The 23,187-nt window shown below is 38.8% G+C and overlaps 1 protein-coding gene across 1 annotated transcript in view; it reads left to right on the top strand.

Annotated features, from left to right (window-relative positions):
• Positions 1 to 1,221: 1,221 nt before the first annotated feature.
• Positions 1,222 to 23,187, top strand: part of Nipal2 (NIPA-like domain containing 2) — a gene marked incomplete at its 5' end in the record, with an annotated part of 54,601 nt that continues 32,635 nt past the window's right edge. The window contains 4 exons of the mRNA XM_013512702.1: positions 1,222 to 1,263; positions 3,679 to 3,747; positions 6,031 to 6,202; positions 20,345 to 20,404. Of these exons, the coding sequence (XP_013368156.1) occupies positions 1,222 to 1,263; positions 3,679 to 3,747; positions 6,031 to 6,202; positions 20,345 to 20,404 (343 nt within the window). The remainder of the gene's footprint in view (positions 1,264 to 3,678; positions 3,748 to 6,030; positions 6,203 to 20,344; positions 20,405 to 23,187) is intronic.

Below are 23,187 nucleotides of genomic sequence, written 5' to 3'. Positions count from 1 at the left end.
TCAGGCTCCCAGAGTGCTGGGACTATGGGCATGTGTCATCACCTCTAGGCAATACTTTTCTTTTGCTGCATACACTGAAGACATAAAATTGGATCACACACTACCAGTGAAATGAATTTCACTTTACATTGTATACTGGGGCTTAAAGCAAATGCTGATTTACATGCAGTGTATTTTCTGATTGCAAATCTATAATTAGAAATTAGTAACATTGTGATAACCAACACTTCATTCATTTAGAAGCTTTTTAAAAGCACACCTTTGAATAATGTAAAGCTCAGATTAAAAAATGAGATAATTCAACCACATTTGAAACGGAATAACAATGATTGCACGTGTCAGAACTATACATGCATGCAGCTAAAACAGAGTGCACTTAGAGGGCAATGCATAGCTGTACTCATATGTATATTATTAGATAGAAAGAGAAAAAGCAACAAGTGGAGTCTAAATGAAGATAGAAAACTGAATAAAAAAATAAGATAAACATCTAGGAATGAAAGAAATGTATCAACTACAGAATAAATTTACATCTTGGAGAGTTAAGAGACAGGAATAGAGATAGCTACATTGTAAAATGTGTATAAATTACTTGAAAATGTGTATAAATTACTTTAAAATGTGTATAAATTACTTTAAAATGAAAATGTGTATAAATTAATGTGTATAAATTGAAAATGTGAATAAATTACTTTGAAAATGAAATGTGTATAAATTACTTGAAAATGTGTATAAATTACTTTAATAACATTACTGAAATATAATTCACATACCATACAATACCCTCATTTAAAGTGAACACATCATTGGTTTTTAGCACACTCACAAAATTAGGTAGTTATCATAACCTCCCTTACTCTGTAATCACACCACTAATGTACTTTCTGAATGTACCTCTTCAAGACATTTCATGTAAGTGAAATCATGTAATATTTGATCTTTTGTAACTAGATTCTTCTGCTTAGCACAAACTTTTCAAGATTCATTCATTTTATAGCATTATCAGTGCTCCATTCTTTTTATGGCTAAATAATATTTTATTGTAGGACTGTACACCATTTTGTTGGTTCACTTACCAGTTAAGGTATTTATATTATTTCCACTTTGGACTATTATGAATTTGTATATCAGTTTTTGTGTGGACATGTGTTTTCATTTCTCTTTAGAATTGCTGAGTCAAATGGAAATTTCATCATTAATTTTTTGAAGAGTTTCTGACCGTGCTCCAAAGTGGTTGTACCATTTTATATTCACACTAGCAAGGTATGAGGGTCCCACTTTGTCTACCCCCTTACACTTGTTATTATCTGATTTTTTATGATAGCTGTCTTACTTGGTGCGCAGGGGTTTTGATTTGTATTTGCCTAATGATAAGTGATACTGAGTTTATTTTCATGTGCTTATTGACCATTTGTGTATGTCCTTTTGGAAAATATCTATGCAAAACCTTTGTCCATTTTTAATCAAGTTATTTGTGTGTGTGTGTGTGTGTGTGTGTGTGTGTGTGTGTTTGAGTTATGGGGAGGGGTGAGTGTTTTTATATATAGTATTCTAGGTATCAGCCCTTACTCCCAGATGCGACTTGCGAATGTTTTCTCCCATTCCACAGTTTGCCTTCTTGCTCTGTTGATCGTGTCCTTTGATGCATAAGTTTTTAATCTTGACAAGGTCTGCTTTATGTATTTTTTTCTTTTGCTATGTGTGCTTTCAGTGTCATATCCAAAAAATCATTGCCAAATCCTGCCACTAATTTTTAAGCACCCAGACTGTTGTCATTGGGATGAATGAATGAGGGAATGATTTAAAGAATTTTGAAGTCAGTTATTCCTACCCAAAAATTTACTTTTACCATTATGGAAGATTTTCATAATGATCCATCCAATGCCAAATTTCTCCTGCATCTTTATTTTCCTGATTATTGCCAAATGCACTGGACTGTAAATAGAAAGCATGGAAATAGCACATTCTGTTGTGATCCTGTTGTTCCCCATGAGGAACGGTGATCAAAATTATTGCCAAGTACCTTTATTAGGAAAAGAAAATTCTTAACTGATTAAAGACCATGGATATTATATATCAACTATAAAATTATTTAATTTTCCTGCTTCATTTTTAAAATGCTGAATTTCACTTGTTTATGTAATAGAGCTTTTAAACTTCAAAGACTGTGCATTTTGAAAAGAATTTCTCATGCTTGTGATATTCATTTGAAATTAAAATGGCTCTCTGCAATGTGAAACTAGCTAGAAGGTATGTACTTTAGAATAAAAGGGGAAGAGCCCTCGTATTATTGCTAATTTATACTGACTTAAGATACAGCTTTGTACTTAGATGGGAGCAAATGCATTTCTTTTTTTGAAGTCGTCGAGTAATTCATGGACTATCTATGGCAAACATCTTGAGCAGCATATAAGAACTTACTTGTTTAAGCTTTGTAGTTGTTGGTTAAACCATCATGTATTTTTTTCAAGCTAGGTTTTAATAAAACCTTGAACTTGTGTAGTAGAGTATGTAGAAGACTCAATAGAAGCATAACGCTTGGTTCTCCTCCCTCAGAGAATCTGCCTGCTACATTACCATATCAAAGGTAAAATAACAGCTACTTACCAGTCAGAGCCCTAAGAAAGTAAAGGCGGCTTGTGTGTTCTGAGACGGCCTCAAGGAGGTGGAGCTATGTAGACCAGGAGAGTGAAATCTGATTAGAGTGGGCTGAGACAGGGAGCCATATATCCAGGAAAGTGCAGTGGCATGAACAAGGGTCCCATCTGACGGAGGGTGGTCTGTGGCAGATACTGAGGCAGAGGAAGCTCATCACTTGCGCCTTGAACAGTTGGTGGCCGGGGGAGGGCAGACTACGGGAGCTGGCATAGTGTTTCATGCTTGATCCAGTCAGCTGCATAGAGATGTTGTGGGTTCTGATGAGGGGCATGGCAGGAAAACCCAGTGGAGGTCCTAGAGTTTTGGAGATAAAGGGGGTTCTGAAAGCAGTGAATCAATGTCCCCTTTTTACTGAGGCCAGGGAAATGAAATAACTCGTTCAAGTTCACCCAATTAGAAAATTGCAGATTTAGATCTCAGATTTTCCTTTAAGTCTACTGATCTTTCTTTCAGAATAGATTAAGGGAAAAGAAAATGGACAGAAAGGATAAATAAGAAGGGTGTTGGTTGGGAAGAGGTCAGAAACGTGTAACTACTTCGTGTGTTTGTGTATGTGTTTGGGTGGTATCAGGGACTGAACTCGGAGCGCTGAACTACATCCCCAGACTTTTTTATTTTTTCATTTTGAGACAGAGTCTTGCTAAGTTGCCTAGGCTGGCCTCAAACTTGCCATCTTCCTGCTTCAGCCCACCAGGTAGTTGGGATGACAAGCATGCGCCGCCATGTCCAGCAGATTATTTTCTTTAGTTATGAATGAGGCAGATAAATACTTAGAGAATTCCATGAAGGACCAAGTTGGGGGCTGTTGCTGTTGTTGTTTTTAAGAGAGTCTCACTGTGTACCCAGGCTGGCCTCGAACTCATGTCTATCCTCCTGCCTGAACTTCCCGAGTGCTGGGATTACAGGCATGTGGCATCATGCCCAGCTAGGACCAAGTTATTTTTCAATAAATATCTTACAAGTACCATTTATCTAAAGAAAATGTTTACCACTATCTAAAGAAAATGTTTTCTTTCACAGATTCACCTTTTTGGAGCTTTGCTGGCCATTTTAGGAAATCTGGTAATAAGCATTTCCTTAAATATTCAGGTAAGAAAAACTTTATTTTTCTAGCTCTGTAATTTGATCCAGGAATATAATGTTTATCTCCATTAAAAAATATTTTTAAATATATTTTATGATCCTATTGGTAGAGAGACAAATATAATCCAGGCTAGATTACTTTCATTTTTTATTCTAAAATAGACTAATTTTTTTCTTTTTTGGCCTCCAGAAGGAGTACTGTGGCTTCTAGACAAGGTGGCCACTATGTCTAATGAATGAATCACCTGCCTTGATTCTCATCATCTTGATTTCTTCTACAGCCCTAAACCCAGATGAGACACAAAACTTTTTAGAAGCATTTTATAGGGGTACAGATTTTTTTGTTGTTAAATACATGTTATGTTAAATATATGGCGGCCAGGAAGCAGAGAGAAAGAGAGGAAGGAGCCGGAGTCCCCACATCCCCTCCAAGGGCGCACAGTGACCTCACTTCCTCCAAGTAAGCCCCACCCTCTAAAGGCTCCACCGCCTCCCAATGGCACCAAAGGCTGGCAACTGAGCCTTCAACACGTCAGCCTTCGGGGACATTTCAGACCCAAATGATAGCACTGATAGAAATATTCAAGAATATAAAAGGAAAAAGTAAAATGTCCCTCATTGCTCAGGAGTAACACTATTAACTATGTATTTTTTTCACATCAGTATCTAAGCATGAACAGCATACACGTAATTGGGTGGATGTTACAAAACGTATATACACTGTAACCATCCTGTATGGCAGGACATATGAGTTGATTTTTGCAATTATGAATAATAATAAGATGACTATCTTTCTGGATGTATTATATCCTAAATATGTATGTAAATATTCTGCAGCTCAAAGGATGTATTCATTTTAAATATTGCTAGGACCACAGAAACTGATCTAGATGGCTATACCATGTTCATGTTACACTTCCATGCAGTTTGGCTGTGACTATTCCCCATATTCTCAATGCATATATCATTAATTACTTGGTAAGGTAAGAAAACACATCTGATAGACAAAAATGGTGCTGTATTGCATTGTTTTATTTGTTTGCATTTCCTTGATTACTCATGGGTTTAAGAGTCTTTTCTCAGTTGTAATTTTACTCGATAAATTACCATTTCATAGCCTATGAATAAAATCTCTTGGATTCTAGCTAATCTCTTTATAAGAATTCCCTTCATAATAATATTAACCATTTGTCATATATATTGTTTTCTCCCACTCTATTGTCTGTGCCTTCATTTTGTTCATAATATTTTTACATAGAGAAAAAATTTTTAATACAGTAAAATACTTGCTTTTCTGGCTTAAGAATTTTGTATCATATTAGAAAGGTGTTCCTTATGCCAAGATTTTTTTTAATGTTTCATGTTTTCTTCTAATACTTTTAAAATTTTCTTTTAAAAAGTTTAAGAAATCTAGAATTGCACAAAATTCTTATAAAGAAGTATGCTTAGTTATAAAATCAGTAGAGAAAATATCTTTATCTAATGATCATTTTTTTTTAGGAATTTATATGTTTGTTTTGTTTTTGTGCTGTTTGGAGTTGAACCCAGGTTCTTGTGCATGCTAGACAACACTCTAGCCCTGAACTACATCCCTAGCCAATTATATGTATTTTTAAATATAAAAAAATACAAACCCAATGAAAAAAGTCAAACTGCCTCAGCCACCCTATTACCAAAGCAACCTTTATTCTGCTATGTTAATTGTGATAGGAACTTTGACACATAAATCTCAATCCTTTTTTAAAACTTTCCTCTTTAAGAATTTGTTATCTTTATTAATGTTATTTTAGCACATGGAATTATTTGATATTCTGAAAGAATTATTTTGGCATACACCTTCTCTTTTCTTTTTCTTTTCTTTTTTTCTTCTGAGCCAAGGTCTCACTATATAATTCAGGCAGACCTTGAACTCACTGTGGCCCCCAGGATGGCCTCAAACTCGTAGGATCTTCCTGCCTCAGCCTCCTGTGTGCTGGGTTATGGGTGTGCACCACCATGCCTGGCACACCTCCTCTTTAAATAGTAATGATTTCACCTAGTTTACAGAATTGTTACGATAATAAAGCAATGTGCATATACAAAAGGCTCTGCAAACCGTAAAGTGCCATATAAATATGTATGCTCCTGCTGATCATACGTTTGAGATAAAGAGGAACTCATAGTAATTTCTCTACAACAATCTGCAGATAAATTTAAAAGCTGTGATACAAATTTATGGAACACAAAATTTCAAAGCAAGTTTGAACTGGATAGACATGTTTTCTTACTGACACTCTGATTTACTTCCAGAAATATTCTCATCTTCAGTTGGCACAACAAGAGCACCCAAGGCCATACTTTAAGAGTGTGCTCTGGTGGAGCGGAGTCCTGCTGATGGCTGTGGGGGAGACCGGAAACTTTGCAGCCTATGGCTTTGCCCCTGTTACCCTCGTTGCCCCGTTAGGCTGTATGTCTGTTACAGGTGGGCCATTTTTCTCTGTTTTGACAAAGGGAAATGTTTTGTTGTTGTTGTTGTTTTGTTTTGTTTTGTTTTGTTTTTGTTTGTTTTTATTTTATTTTAAAGAGAAAAAATAAAAATAAGGATACACAATCTCAAAACAAGATAATAGGAGATTTACATTGGTTTTTATATTGCATATTGTTATCTTGAAAGTAGTTGCTCAGATTACAAGATACAGGCATGCAAAGTTGATCAAACAATGTAAGCACTAACTGTTCCTTTCAGTGAACTAATAGAAATTAGTAGCTATCTTGTGTATATATATATTTTTTCTTTTCCCTTCCTTCTTTTCTCCTGTCTCCCATCCCAGTTCTTCTTTCCTTTTGAGCAATTTCTTTCCCTTTCACAATATCTATTGTACATTTTAGATCTTATTTACTCTTTCAGTTTCTTATACTAGGGAGACAATATGATGTTTACACATGCAGATCTAATTTATTTCACTTGTGAGTATGGTCTCTAGCTGCATCCATTTATGTATAAAACCTCAGGTTTATCCTTTATAGCTGAGTAATAGTCCATTGTATAAAAATACATCTTTTTCATCAGTTCTTCAGTTGATGGGCATTTGGGTTGTTTCCAAGATGTCGCTATGACAGATTGAGCTGCTATAAACATGGGTGCATATATATTGCTGTGGTATGATGCTTTTAATTCTTCTGGGAAAATACCCAAAAGAGAAATAGCTGGGTCGAATGGGACCTCTAATCCTAGTTTTTTAAAGAATATCCACACTGATTTCCACAGTGATTGCACTAGTCTACATTCTCACCAACAGTGGAGAAAGGTTCCTTTATCCCCACAGCCCCTCCAGCATTTGTTATTGGTTGATTTCTTGATGATAGCCATTCTTTCTGGGATGAGATGGAATCTCAGTGTTGTTTTAATTTGCATTTCTCAAATGACCAATGATGTTGAACATTTTTTCATATATTTATTTGCCATTTGTATTTTTTATCTGAGAAGTGTGTATTCATTTCAGATGCCCATTTTCAGAGTGGGTCTTTGAATTGGGAGGGTTATTTTTTTTCAACTCTTTATATGTTCTAGATAGAAGTCTGACAAAGGGAAATGTTAAGAAATCAAAATAACTGGCAAAAAAACATACAGCACAGAAAAGAAAATCTGTTCCTTGTTTTCTTAGCACATTGATCTGGAATTGTGCTTCTGTGTCAGTCCCCCGTCATGCTTCCACATTCACCATGGAGAAGGCTGCATTTCGTATCTTCACCACTGACATGGAAAAGCCTGATTCTCAATGATTGTGTCTTGATAAGTTAATACTAACTGAAAATGTTACACTTCTGTTTTTAATCATTAGTGGATTATCTAAAAGCATTTGTAATGCAGTTACATTTTATTCATACACTAAACTGACATTAGATATAGTTAGAGTCTTTGATGTCAGATCTTGACTCCATAGTTTGACATTAAAAATTAAATATTGGTTATTCGACATTACCATAAGAATGTGCAATTTTACAGTAATGTCACAATTATGTACTTTCAAAATGTGTGTGGTTTATTAAATACATTTAGAAAAGAGTAAAATGAGATGTTGCCAAAGACTTTTTTTAAAAAAGAGCAAAAATCACTACTAAATGTAGAACAAGTCTCTAAGCCTTGTTAAAAATCAATAAAGTCTTTTTTGGTTTTACTCTTTATCTGCTGCTATGGAAACAGCATGCTTCTAAATTTCTTTGAATTTAGGACCTTCGTTGAAATATTGTGAACAGCTAGATCATGCATACCATGTGCTCATGTATCTCAGTTTTCATATTTCTCCTAAAATGATGTGCTATTCTTAAAGAAAGCATAGTTTGAATTGAAATAATATATACTTCATCTTATTTTGAAAGTAGCTTCCCATTCTCAATCTTTTAAAATGTCTTAAAATACTTCCATGATGTACAATACTAGAGTATTTTCCAAAACACTTACTTTGCTTTCTAGAAATTTAGTGCAGAATCCCTGTACTGATCCTACCCTGTAGAGGCAAAAACTTATGTAGTCATTTACCATTTTTAGCATCCCAATAAAACAACCAAAGTGTGTATATCTTATCTCCTGTTTACTGCGTAGAACACATTCATGGGCATTCTAGGCTTTTTTTTTTTTCTTCTCAAAATATAAGAATAACAGATCTTCTTAGATTGTCAGATCTTGTTAGATTGTCAACCTGGAACCTTTCCAATTGTCCCGAAAATGTTATACTGTTTTTCTGGTTGACCCCATTTAATTTTGTTTCTTACTTTGTTTTATGCTGAGGCTCCGTGAAGTAGCTGAAGGAAAGTAAGTGACCAGGCATATACCTGGGGAAGGTGGAGTGTGCCACATTGTATTAAGATTCATTTAGCTCCTGTCTCCTACTTCTAGGAAACCCTGTTTTTAGTGGTGTATGGGGTGGGAGAGGGTGACAGGGGTTCAGGGTGAGAATTCAGAAACTGACAGGACTAAGTATCAGCAGTGTCACTCCTTCAGGCCTCCCATGACGCTGTCTGTGAAGGTACCCATCCTGCCTTGACTTCCTGAAGCTCTCATTAATAAGCAGAAGCTTAAGCTTCCTAAGCTTCCTGTTAGAAGAGTCCTGTTCTTCCAGCTCCTCTGCAGAGCCAGTCCCCGACTCCCATACTTGGAACTCACTGCCTAGACAGATAGGCTTTTTTTAATGCTGCAGCTCATTTTGTTTGTGTGCTCTTATTAACACCAATTAATGTTTCAACCCCAATTCACCCCAATTAATGTTCCAACTTCAGGATACTTTAGCGGCTGGGGATTTAGCTCAGCGGCACAGCGCCTGCCTGGCAAGCATGAGGTCGTGAGTTCGATTGCCGGTACTGGAAAAAAACGAAAACAAAAACAGAATACTTTAGCCACCTCTTCCTCGGACCACTTAAAATGATCCAGAGAAATGCATTGTTATCTTCAGACACAAATCACGTCCTCCTTTACAGTCTTTGAGAACAGTAAAGAGCACTAGCTTTATTACGCATACGGTTGCTAGTATGTCAGAGCCGCTACTTGGTCACTTTCTGGTACAATAAATAAATAAATTAATAAATAAATTAATTAATTAATTAATTAATTTTAAAAACCCACTGACCGGCAGTGCTTTAAATGGAGCAGCTCAAGGGACAACAAGTTCTGCAGAAAACCCTTTAGGCAGTGCTCACAGACAGTCACATCCTGCTGGAGATTCAGCCCAAAGAAGCCAAGCAGTGGAGATTGTGCAGTGGGAAGAACCCGAATGCACAGGGAGGTCTGAGGGCCCACGCCTGGCTCCAGCTGTTTGAGAGAGTGTTGGAGCCTTTTTACCCTTGTATCATCACTTTACTTTTCTCCCCAAAGGTCTCTCTTAAAGGTCCCGGAGCTTACCCAGACTAACATGCTAGTTATACCAGCAGTGTGGTTAATTCTACATGTAGATTTGTGTTTCCATTCATTAAGAAAGCTCACTGGTTTCCAGTTTCACCTAGAGCCCGGCTGGCTGTCAGCCCGTTAAATAGGCAGTAGAATGGTCAACAGCAGATGCTCCAGGAGAACTCGGCCGAGGATCAGATCTCAGTGCTGCCCTGACGAGCCCAGTGACCCCGGCATGTTGTCTCAAACTTGTGCCTCACAGTGCTAATCTGTAAAGTGGGAGCAAAACCAGTTCCCACTTCAGAAGTGACAGTGAAGAACTAAGTAAACACAACCACTGAAAAACTATATTTGACATAGGACAACACTAGCAATTGTCACTGTGACTTACGGTGATCATTGGTATACATAGAAACAGAGTACGTTACAGTTGCATGTACTCCCATACCCCAAAGATGGCTGACAGTTAAATTCCCTGAACCATTTTTCTTATCTATGCAGTGGCTAATTTACAGGGAACAGAAAGGTAGGATCTTCTCAGGTCATTTGCTCAGCCATTAAACAGCAATTACCCTCCATTCATCCTCATTTTCCTACTGAAACATGTTGAGAAAAATACCAGAATTTCCAAATAACAAATCGAGATAAAACCCATTTTGCGAAACAGGTACAGGAGTTGTAGGAGGAAAAGCGCAGTGACCTAGCCATGTGCAACTCGCCGTCTTCGTGCTCCGGCTGCACAACGCTTCTGTTTACTTGAAGATTAGTTGCAGAGGCCAACGGCAGATTTCTTTCAGATCCAACTGCAATTTGAGAATGTGTTCTCAGAGAAACTGTTTTTATATAAGTTGGATGTTCTGTGAAGTTTGTAGTAAAATTTTAAACTGCCCATCCTTCTGGTCTCAGGTAACCCCTCTCCCTCAGGAGGCCTTTCCAGGCCTGAAGATGAAGTTAAACAGCCTAATTTGTTGGCTTTCTTCACTCCCTACACAGGCCCTCCTCATACCTGTGTGGTGCCATTTTGTGAATTAGAAAAGACAGCCCTTTCTTATGATACACACTTTGTTTCTGTCCGTCTTTAAATAACTGTAATACATTAATTTTATTATAACAGGAAACTCTGGTGCCATCTGTCAGAAAACTGCTCTGGGAAATACACAAACTGGTGTGGTCTGAGAGGCAAATGGAGCCCTCATGCATTACACAGCTGACACAATTGCCCACGTCGTCAAGGTGCCCCTGACGTCTCCTTGCCCTCAGCAACACTCATCCCGCTCACGACCTGTTAATTTCCATCCTCACCATTCACCTGAGCCCTGGGGGGCTGTGTGTGTCTCCTATGGACAGGTCATCCGCTCTCTCCTGCAGGGAGCAGCTCAGGGACATCACAGTTACTCCTATCTTAATGCACATAATCCAGCCTATCTAACTGGAATGAATTTGAATTTAAATAGGGTGTTCTGCTATAGAATATTGGAAGAGAAAAATGCTTGCTTAAAGATTTCTATTCTGGATGAAGCAGTGAGCAAACAGTTCACTCCAAGGTACTCATGAATATTCACTCAGATTTCCAAGCCTGTCCCTGCGGTGTTGGGCTATGTCATGTGCACACCTGCAAAGCGTGGCCTTACATTTAATGTTGGTTTTGGTTATCCCAATGACTTCGATCCAACATGAATAAACACTTAGGGGCAATTTTTAAAAAGGAAGTTCTCAACAATGCAAAGAACTGAAGATGCAAGTGTTAAAGAAGATTCGTGGTAAACCCCCTACGGTATGACATCACCTTGCCTAGCAGGGGCAAGGAAGTAGAACTAGAGGGAGATTGCTGCAGAAACAGGGAAAGGGACAGGGAGCACCGGTGACGGTTCTCAGTTCCGTGCCTCTGAGTGTAAGGACTGAAAGGGTTCCATGGGGAAGTATTTAGAGAGCACATCATCCTTTTTCAGGTTAAATTCTGGTAGTATTTTAGATAAAATAGTTGAAGGTGAGAAACTGATCTTTAATGAGCATCCACTAGGCCAGATGCTAGGTAAGGCACACAGACGCGTTGCCTTATTTCACCCTGGCCGAGCTGAGTAAGAGCAATAAGTAGGTTGAATTTAGGATGGACGGTATGAAATTAAACACATAGAATTTTATATGGAGAGAGAAAATTGATAGCAGCAAGGTCTCCTTGGCCCTCGAATACATTCACAGAAGTGGTCACCCTGTGACTGAACTCCTTTGGATTAAAATTAAAGCCCTAAAATAAAAAGAAGGGGAGAGTGAGAGTTATGACTAAGTCTTCTTCATCTCTAATTCTCTCTAATATCCTAGCTGTGGTTCGAATTGAAATTCGTGATATGGAATACATGTTGTTTTATGTATTTCTGTTGTGTGGTTATGAAGCCCTAAGCTTCAGGGTGTCTGTAATCCATTAGACAATGGTCATATCGTAGCCAGAAAGCCTTAGTGAGGCCTCGCAGAATTCCAGAGAAGTCATGTCAAGCAGAAACGCTGGTCTCCAAGGTTTTTATTAGAAACAAATGAAAGGAAACACAAGCAAACCAATGAGTAAGTGACCTGTAGCATTATACAGAAATAAATGCCACATTCTCTGTCCTTCGCAGCAGTGAGCTCAGGGGCCACCTGGACCAAGTCAGTGTAGCCCTAAAACCTAGTGGAGCTCAAGATAGTGGCCTTTCCCATGGACACTGATTTTAAAGGGAAATCAGCAGAAAATGTCCTTTTTCTAAGTGGCTTGCTCAGCTGTCTCTTCACATCTGTCCAAAAACCAGCTTACATAAACTGTGTGGAATAAAGCTATGACGTTTTAATTTTATGTCTGCTCATACACTCTCAGCAAAAAGCATTCCTGAAGCCTAAAGCTTTATTTGAAACATCTTTTCCACCCATCTTTATTTTTTGAAAATGCCACAAAGTATTTCTAGAGAAATTGCTAATGATGAAGTAATGCGCTATTAAATTTATTATACGGAATTAATCTTGTCGGTGGTAGTATTTTTACATTTTTGGAGTCTTTTCAAGTTTAATCATCAATGCATGCCAAGAAAAATGTAGAAAAGAAGGATTATTGTCCTTAATCCAGATAAATTTTCTTCTCTGGAATTATGCAAATTGCTTCTGAGCATGGTTATGTCTTCATTATCTCCAGTAAAGGGCAGTAATTTTTTTTTAAATCAACATGAATTTTTTGACAGTTTTCTTCCCGGCAACATTGATGGTAGGACACCTTTCCTGTCTGTATGAAGCCATTTTTCAAATTGTCATATCTTCAAAGCTTCAAATCCTAACTCCATAGGGTACGTTGTAATAAGCATGCTTTTCTCCCTCAAGTTGTGCAACTAATGAGGAATGATAATTACAGAGCAATACCTCAGCCTGGTCAGAGTGGATTGAGGCTGCGAGCACGCTCAGTGTGCCCATGTGCTGGAGGCTTGATTGTGACTGACATGAAAGTGTTTCTTGTGGTTTACTTTTTAGCAGTACAACAAAGTTGCCATTATAAGTGGTCAGGAACCACAAGCCAGATATTTACATGTGAGGTTCTATTTGCAACATTATTATGTAAATATGTTCTTTTCATGTCATGAGGTTTTAGGGTTTTTAATAAAAGAATGGGTTTTTTTTTCTTTACTATTTTGTCTTCTATTTCTTTATATTATAAACATACACCCTCATTTCTCCTAAGATCATGAAATTTAAACAATAAATCCACTGTCCCAGATGTGCAAATTGAAATTTTCAGTTGCAGACTACGTCAGAGTTGACACATTGGTGACCTGTAAAGTAGAAGTGGTTGCTGCTGTTTTCTTTGAGGCAAACAACACTTATAAATAATGTAATCTCCTATGTTTAAATATTAGACCATGTAACACAAACTCATTTTTGTCTAAACAATCAGGTTTTGTAGCATTGGACATACATTGTAGTTGGTTACAGCCAAATCATGATTGCCGCTTTTCAGTGATCTTATTTAGTTCGTGAAATCATTAATCTGGGGGGAGAGAGTTTAAGCAAAGAGCCTGCACAGCCAGGCCTGGTGGTGCAGGCCCGTAATCCCAGCACTCAGGAGGCTGAGGTAGGAGGATTGTCACAAGTTCAAGGCCAGCCTGGGCTACATCGTGAGTTCAAGGGCAGCCTGAGCTATACAGCGAGACCCTGTATAAAAAAAGCGCCTGCACATGTCAAAGTTACAGACTGAAAAGGGAATGCCTGTTTATCTATTATTGTAGAGACGCAAAGATCTAGACTACCGTCTGCCTTAACAGCTCACAGAAATTTATTGCTTCAGTCATCCCCTTACTGACAGCTACACAAGGAAGCCCAGATCAAGTTTGTGCAACCTTTCTGAGCTCTTGTGCACCAGATTAATGAACAGCTTTTCTCCTCCTCTCCTGTGGCGTGCTGTGGATCTTAGAGCATCAACTCCTGACCACATTTAGCTAAATAACCTCTACAGTAACAGCCGCTCTTGGATGGAGCCTCACACCCTGAGTGGTGTCAGATGAATGAAGGACAATCTTGCGTTGAGTCTTCAGTAAATCAGGAGCATGAGGAAGCCCAGTACCACTGGGACTCCTGCCCCACATTTGGCTGAAGCCACCAGAAACTAACCGGACCTGTGTTTTTGGATTCATTTTCTCCTGGAAATCTGAATCAGAACACCTGTTGGGTTATCATCCGTCAACCCTGATCAGAATGAATCTCCAGTCCACCCAACTGCTAACTCGAGTGACATCTAACGGCTAAAAAGAGAGAACAGGACCTGGCAAGAGAAGCCAATGTGTGTAATTGTTGCTGAGACTCTTTCTGCCCCCAAAAGCACTAGAGCCTCAAAGCTTCATGAATGCGTTAATAACCTGCCTCGCAGAGAGGCTGTTTTGCACCAAAGGAAATGCCAAAATATTTTACATCCTTTCCATTGCTGGACAGTAGTCCTGCTGTTGTTTTTCCTCCCTCCTAATTCCTGTGGAACCACTGTTTGCATTGTGGGGTTTTTGTTTTCAATTTAATTTTATTTTTAATTCAATCTTTGAAACCTTTAAATTGACAAAAATTAAATATACCTCTAAAGTGCAGTATGATGTTTTGATCTGTTTGTACATTGGACAAAGATCAAATCAAATCAATGAGCATTATCTGCTATTTCACCTACTTATCTTTTGGGGGGTAATATTTAAAATCGTTTTTGAGCAACTTTGAAATACCTGATACATATTATTAATTCTGGTCTCCACCCTGTGCAATATGATATTAAATAAATATATAATATTTAAATATATTCCTTAATATATATTCCTTAATACATATATTAAATATAAATATATTATATATATTCCTCCTGTGTAACAGATATTTTATACCAACTCCACCATTTTTTGAAAAACCCTTATTGTAATAGAGGTCTAACATATGGCTCTGGGGACACTGTGTGATACTCTGTAATGAACTTAACTCCCCGAGCCTCAACTTTCTCACCAATAAAATGAGTGAACAACACTTGACTCCTAGGACTGTTGGAAGGATAGGAGTTAACTCTTCCATGCCAAACTCTCAGTAGAATATTTAGCCACTATGTATATGTGTCTACTTCATAATCATTGTATGAACACAGTTTTCTGTCTTTTTTTTTTTTTCTTTGAGACAGGATCTTGCTACATAGTTCAGGCTGGCCTCTAACTCACTGTGTGGCCCAGGCTGGTCTTAAACTTGCAGCAATCCTCCTGACTCAGCCTCCTGAGTGCGGAGATTATAGGAACACATCACCACACCTGGTCTATTTTCTGTCTTTTTAAATATCATGACATAAACATTTCTAATATCACGACATAATTTTACCTCATAATTCTTATTGATGACATCATATCATTCATTATTGCCGAGCATTTATATTGTTCTAGTTTTCCACTCTGAAACATAATTTTGCAGCGATGGGCTTTGGGGTGCTCTCTGTTTTGTGGAATACATCCTTAGGACAGATTCCGAGGTGCAGAACTACTAGGCCAAAGAATTTAAATAGTTTGATGCTCCTGAGAGGCCTTGTGAAACACTATTAGAGCCTTACATCGACTCACAGTGACACAGTGTGGAGGAGTCCGGGTTTCACCACTTGGGTGTCAATGTGCAGCTTAAACTTGTGGGTGGAGGAGAGCACCTGGCTTCAGCTTGGTTTTCTGTTATTCCTGGTGGAGCTGGGCTTTTTCCTGTATCTGCCTCCTCTCATGTGTGAATTACTTGTGTTCCTGCCCTTTCATTCATCCACAGGGGGTGGGTTTCTTCCCTAGCCGTGGGGACACGACTCATCACTTAGGAAGGAGAGGACAGCGCCCTCCGTCACCCCTGCACACACAAACCCTGGTCAGCTGGGGAGCAGAGTACTCGTCTTATTGCCTTTCCCTCTGAGCAACTTGAGAAAACACAAAAGGCACAGCTTGATCTGCATGCTCTTAAATAACTGGCTATTTATAACCGGCTCCAGCAGAATGGATAATGAGAAACCACAGAGCTCGCACGTGCTTTGTCTCACCTGTCTGAGAACGACACCCCAGAAGTAACAAATGAGCTCATGCAGACCCACAGCACCCAAAAGAGAGCCCAGCTGGCGTCCCAGCCCACCCAGCCCCCTGCCACCCCCTGCAGCTCCAGGCTCCAGAGCTCTTCCACAGGACCTTCGACTTTTCACCCGCTGTGGTGTTTCAAGAAACAAGAAGCCAGGGAAATCTTTTGAGCTACTTCCTGTCCTTATTCCGCTTCACAGCATCCTCATGAATCAGCCCCATCCTTCCCAGCTGAGCATTTCCTTAGGATGGTGAAATACGGAGTTGAAGACAGCTCAACTCAGATGAGGCCCCTTTCACGAATTTTATACACAGCCCCCAAGATCAGATGGTTTGTAGGGCGGCTGCAGTAGCATCAATTTTGATAAGCTTAGGGGGAAAGGGTGTCAAGTTTTGTAAACATTTCCCATTTGCCAAGAATAACAGGCCATTGGCTGTGGGCAGTGAGTTTTGCCTGGAAAAAAATAGCTCCTCTGAATGAAGGGACATGTTAGTAACCTTCGGACTCCGTCAGATGTGTAGGAGAGCATGCATTTTCCTCCTGGTTTTCTTTACACACGCTCAACCCCACTTTTTTTCTTTTGGTTTTCTGGAAAAGTACTTAGTAACTCAGCACCAAGACCAGGGAGCACTCTTACGGCTTATGAAGGCCAGATGGAAAAACATTCATGAGCTTCACCCTGAAAAGGCACACAGAACTGTGAACGCTGAAATAAATCCTCAGTAATAATGGTAGTTTAATCCCACCTTGTACAAACCTGTTTAATTTGCAGGTGTGCTGTTTAATGCTTTCCAAACTATTGCTCTTGAAATAGTCTTTCCAGTTTTGAATATTAAGTTTCACTATCGAAATAAAAGTGTAACTGTTCCCTTTTCTAGTTGCTCACTATGCAGCGGGTCAGGTGACAGCAACTGCTAGAGAGGACTGAGTTAGATCTCTACAAAGTTGTACAGAAGTACTTCTGTTTATTTATTTTCTCTCTTTTTAAAATTTACCACTCTAGCTGTGCCTGGTGGCGCACGCCTGTAATCCCAGTGCTTGGGAGGCTGAGGCAGGAGGATCGCTGCAAGGTTGAGGTCAGCCTGGGTTACAAAATGAGCTCAAGGCCAACCTGAACTGCGGAGTGAAACCCTGTCTCAAAAAGACAAAAAAGATTTTTTTTTAAATGTACCGCCCTATTTCTACGTCATGTTATTAACTGTTACTCAGGTACTGTCTTTTTGCTCAGCATAGCTCTTATTTTACCTATAAAGGTGTTATAAATAAATGTATCAGCAGAATTTTTTTTACTACTTCACTACATAAATAAAACTAAAAATCATATTATCCAAAAACTTTATAGACGATCTCTTTCTCTGAAAACAGATAAAGTGTCATTGGATGAGTGTGGAAGTGCATTAGACTTCTAAATTCTTTCAGAAAGAAAGAGTAACATTTATGTTTCATAAAACTAATTATTTTATAGAAATTGATACATATGTAGTTTGACCCAGGTAGTATATTTTAAGGTTTTGATTTTGTTTGTTGTACAAGTATGTCCTTTTTTGCTTTCAGCCATTAAATTATTTCCCATGTAACATTTCCCCCTCATCCTTCTGAAAATAAAATCTTTCTCAGACTTGTGGGTTAGCAGCAAGAACAAAGGGAAATTATGTCTGTTCTGCTTCAAGGGAAACGATGCTGTGTGGTGCACTAGAAAGAGCTCTGGGCCAGAAAAGAGGAAATTTGGGCCGTGGCCTCCGCTCTGCGCAAGGGAAGGATTGTCTGAGGAGTGGATCCGAAAGCCGGTGTGCAAACAACCCTGTCTGCACTTTAGTTTCCCAGGGCCCGTTTAGGACCTGGAGTAGGTGTCTCTCTGTCCCTGCTGCTCTAAATGTCCTCACTCCATGAGGGCAACGTCTGTCCTCTTATCTGGACCCCTTTGCTGTGAGGTAGTCATCTCCAGGGTGACTGTCAGGGGATGCATTTGGTGTGTTTTTCTGTAAATCTATCTCTTTCCACTTGGAAACGCTTGTTACCTCATTATACAAGCAGTCGGGGATGGGGGTGTGGCAGGGTTTATAGTTTTTAATGCCTTTTTTAAGGCTCTAACATGTGAAGTTAGTTTCCCTGAATTATTCTGGTCCAAATCTGAAATAGAAAATTGTCATGCATTTTTATACATAGCTGAAACTCACTTCTTCATTTAATAGGCCATGTACCCACACATGAGTTTATCGACAGGAACTCTCACTTTAACAGTTTAGAGCTATCCCACCCAATTAAGCACCCACTTGGTGGACACTTGCCAGGCTCTTTATTCTGTGTGAAACTCCCATCCCTGGAATTACCTGCCCAGAAAAGTTTTCAACAACAAAGACCAACTCAAAAAGCTAAGTTGAGGAAAAGATGGGGGGAAGTACGAGCACCTCAGCTTATCTTAAATGAAGATTTCTGGTGTCAGTTTGTTACTGTGTTTTAAATAACTTGCCGGACTAGCAAACATAGACCTATTCAAAGCTAGCTACAGCATCTGTTCAATGGATTATTATGGGGACATTAGAATTACAAGTATGAGGACTTCTTAAGGACGCGACAGATTGTTCATAATATGGTACTGGAGCAAACTGAGAAAAAAGTACTAGAGTTTGATCTTCACTAAAAGGAAATAAAAACATTAGCATCTTAACTTCAGTTTTCCCTAGATGATGAATTATTTTGTGAAATTTTTCTTTCCTCTATTTCTACTTTTAAAAACCTTAGTGAGTAATTTGTTTAAAATATAAAATACAAACTATGTTTACATTTTTTTATTACTGCAACTTTGAGTTCTCTAATGCCTGTGCTCGGAATAGTCCCATCAAAGGAACAAGTTCAGTTTCTTCCTTGTCCCTGAGGCCCCAGCAGCAGCCCATGGCTCGGCTAGGGAGGACAAAAAATCTAGCGGCATCAGTCATGACAAAGAAGATCTAAAACATCACAAGGGCTGGAAATTGCAGGGCTGAGATTCCACAAACACTTTTCTTTTCATGGAATAAATACTTCACGCTAGGTACTAGCTACATGCTAGAGATCTTAGATGAATAAGAAAACATCCGTAAGACTAAATGGTCTTTTGGATGAAAACAAGAAAATAAATCTTAGGTATAAAGAAAACCATTTATAGAGGTCATCCCAGTGTGAGGGTCGAATGGTCAGTCCAGCTTGGAGGAACTCAGAGACAGCTCTTGGGTCTAGAATTGATCACAGAACGGGGGCAAAGTCACGCTTGTAAAACATGGTACATGGAGGTACATGGTGGATCCCGGAAATCGGGGTTACGTATTTCAGTGAGGGTGAGCTTAGAATGTGGACAAGATGTAGAGCAAATATGGCTGTTTTGAATGTCGTGTTCAGCCTTGGTCCTGTAAATGACAAGAAGCCATTAGGAGATTTGAAAGCTGTGGGTTTACATTAAATGTGCATTTCAGAAGGACTACTCTGGTGGTGGTGCGGGGAAAGGAGTGAAACGGCGGTCCAGAGGGAGGCCCTGGGGACGCTCTAAGCCAGAACCCAGCCTGCCTGAGCTGGGCCCGTGACTGCGGAGGGAAGAAGGGAGTGGGCGTGGCAAGAGCAAACAGCGCGGGGGGGGGGGGGGGGTGGGGGGGGGAGAGAGGGAGAGGGGGGGGGGTGCGGGAGCGGCCGGGGCTAGGGAGAACCCAGGATTCTGATTTTCTAAGAGAGGAGAGGAGTCCTTGAAGTAGGGAGTGTAGGAGGAGATGCTGGGAATTAACGAGCTTCAGTTTGGGGCATAAAGTTCTTTTCTTTCCTTCCTTCCTGCTTTTCCATCCCTTCCTATATCTTGTGCCTGCCTTTCTTTTCTTCTTCTCTGTTCTTTTCTTCCTTCTCTTTCTTTCTCTTCCTCCCTCCATCTTTCTTTTCTCCTTCCTTGCTTACCTTCATTCAGTCATAGACTAAACTTGTATCAGTCCCTCCTGACATACCACGTACTGTCCCGGACACGTCACCCCAGGTCCTTTGCACATGAGGCCAGTTTCCATAGGAGAAGAAAGGGGTTTTTATAGCCACAACTGCTGGATGTCTCTGTTCAGGGCACAGCTATTCAGGCAAAAGACACAAAACGCTTAACTTCTTTCAAGTGACATTGCATAATTACATGTTTTTATATCAAACTCCCACTAATGGCCATTTTCTTTACAGGTAGTGCCATTACTTCTGTTATGTTTCTAAAAGAAAATTTGAGAGCCTCAGATATACTTGGTGAGTAATTATTAACTGTAACATCCATTGATCAGGAAACAGTTCTATCCATTTAAAAAAATGTATGCTTTAAAAACAGAAAAAATACAGAAATGGTTGCAAATTCTCATTTAGAGATGAACATCACTCCATTTTGGAACTGCTGTCTCATCTCACATAAAATATTTCCATTTGGCCGGGCGTGGTGGTGCGCACCTGTAATCCCAGCACTCAGTAGGCTGAGGCAGGAGATCATTGGGAGTTTGAGACCAGCCTGGGATAGAAAGTGAGCTCAAGGCCAGCCTGAACTGCAGAGCGAGACTCTGTCTCAAAAACACACACAAAAAATTCCACTTGCATTATGATTACTATGCTATTGGCTATAGCAAATTATGCTGTAATATTATTTTATTAGGGTAAAATTTTTATGAAGATAATAAAATTAATCAAAATATCTGTGCTACCTAAGAGACTGTAGCTCTTCAAAGGACATATCAGTATATTGTTATATTTCTAATGCATAAAAATGAAAACCATGTAACATTAAGTGCACCAAGTAACAGCTTATTGTGTTTTACTCCCAAAACTACCTATTGTATATAGCTCCTTGTAAAAGTAACACAGAAGGTTGCTTTTTGGATTTTTATTTTGAAAATACAGTTATTAATAGAAAATAACAGTAGCTTTCCTGGCGCTAAGAAAGACTTCTGTTACACACCAGTGTTATCTTTATTCATGGTATTGTCTTGCTTTTGTTAGAAATATCATTGGTGAGAAGAATTATAAAGATTCATATTTTCTTCCCTGACAAAACCCTGTTTGAATTGCTGCTGACATATGGTAATGAATACAGATACTTCAGGCACTTTAAATAAAACAATGCCTCCCCTCTTCCAGGGAGATCATATTTTTTTTAAATGTGAGCTCTAAATGTGACACCAGTGTTGGTATGTTGGGCATTTGTTTGCCCTGATCGTGTTTCCCTTGAGCCTAATGCCTTGAAAGTGTTTTCACTTTTTCTTTTCTTCTCTGGTTTGATTCTGCTAGTAGAGTTTTTAGTCAACATTGTCAAATTTTTCATGGTTAAAATGTTTTTCTAAATGCATTCATATGTGAATTGTATCTTTTCCAACATACTACTTTTCTATACTCTATTTTATATGTTGTGGTTTATGGAATCATTTGAGGAAATCATATGAAATCAGAAATAAAAATGACCAGTGCCCGAGTTTTATAAATTAAAAAATTTAGGTCCTACCCTTTTTTTCCATTTATAAATGTCTTAAGGAAACTTTATTAGTACATATTTGTGATACACGATGAGTGCATTCGTCCTGGCAAGTTGGTTCCATGTACATATCGCACCTTAATTCTTTCTGCTTCCCTTTCCCCCTCCTCCCTTTCTGCCCTCTCCATCCTTAGTTCCCTTCCCATCTGCAAAGGTCTACCTCCCTGTTTTGCTTTAAGGAAACTTTGAATCCTTTTATTGAACATCGAACATTTTTCTGTTGTTAAATAGTTGATTACTGATATTAACCTAACTTACTGAGAGAATACAATGGATATAATGGAGGATTTACTATCTTAAATATTAATGATAAAAATATAATTTCAACTGAATCTCTGCCCTGAAATAATTTACAGTTGGTGATAAGACATATTCATAAATAAGTTTTTAAAAGCACAAGCCATGAGCCTAAAACAGTGTTTCTGAACCTCAGCACTAACACACTTCGGGTTCGGTAATTCTAATTCTCCCTTGTCGGGGGTTGTCCATCCTCTTCCTTGTAAGGTGTTTCATCTCAATCCTTCACCTACAAGATTCCTCCAGTGGCCTCCACCCCAGTTAGGACAATCAAAAATGTCCCTAGATGCTACAAGGGCAAAACTCTAGATGCTCTAAGGGCAAAAATCCTCCTCAGCTGAGAACCACTAGTGTAGCATAAAGAGAAATGGCTCTGGCTGGAAAGATTTTTTTAAGCAGAGGTGTCATTTGAATCAGTTTGACAGCAACAAAGGACAGGCATAGGCCACATCCAAGGATATGGTGGAGGGCATACACAGGGCTTGACACAAGAAGTGTTAACAGAGGTGCAGAAAGGTAAATTAAGTTCTGTTTACTGTTGTGCTACACCTGCTCCATATAAGGATAAGAGAAAAACAAACGAAAGGCGTAACTATGGAAAAGGAAAAAATAGAAATATCATTTCATACAGATGATATGATTACAATATGAACTTTAGCCAGTAGTGACTAAACCAGAATGCGTTAGCTCAGCCAATTAAAGGATACAAGTTAAACCCACTCTTGTGGATTCAAATCTGGATTCAACTTCTGCTATCGACTGTGTGGCCACCCTAGTATTACTTAACTTCGCAAAGCCTGTTTGCTGACAACTATGTAAGATGTTTGGAGGATCAGATTGGAAAATCCATATAAAAGCAGTTTGAGAAATGTAAAATACTCTCACTATGACTGTTTTAAGGACTATGATCACCTTCATTCCTAAGCAATACCCATGAGGTAACGCTAACAACATAACATGGAGAATGGGAATGCACACACACATACCAGGAAAGCAAACCAACAAAATAAAACCTTGAGTTAATTCTTTAGGAGTCTGATTTTTTGTATGTTAATACAAAAAATAACTATTAAATATTCACTCTTGCCAGGTACTCAGTGGTATTTTACATGGATTATATTATTTAAATGTAAGAACAACCCATTTACAGAAGCAAAGTATGATACTTAGGTTAAACACCTTGCCCAGTGTCATATAATTAGTAGGCAATGGACCAGTA

The sequence above is a fragment of the Chinchilla lanigera genome, unplaced genomic scaffold (genome assembly GCF_000276665.1).
Source record: "Chinchilla lanigera isolate Chin_1 unplaced genomic scaffold, ChiLan1.0 scaffold00016, whole genome shotgun sequence".
NCBI lineage: Eukaryota > Metazoa > Chordata > Mammalia > Rodentia > Chinchillidae > Chinchilla > Chinchilla lanigera.
Note: the sequence above shows the minus strand (reverse complement) of the source record. Positions and strands in the feature narration are given on the sequence as shown.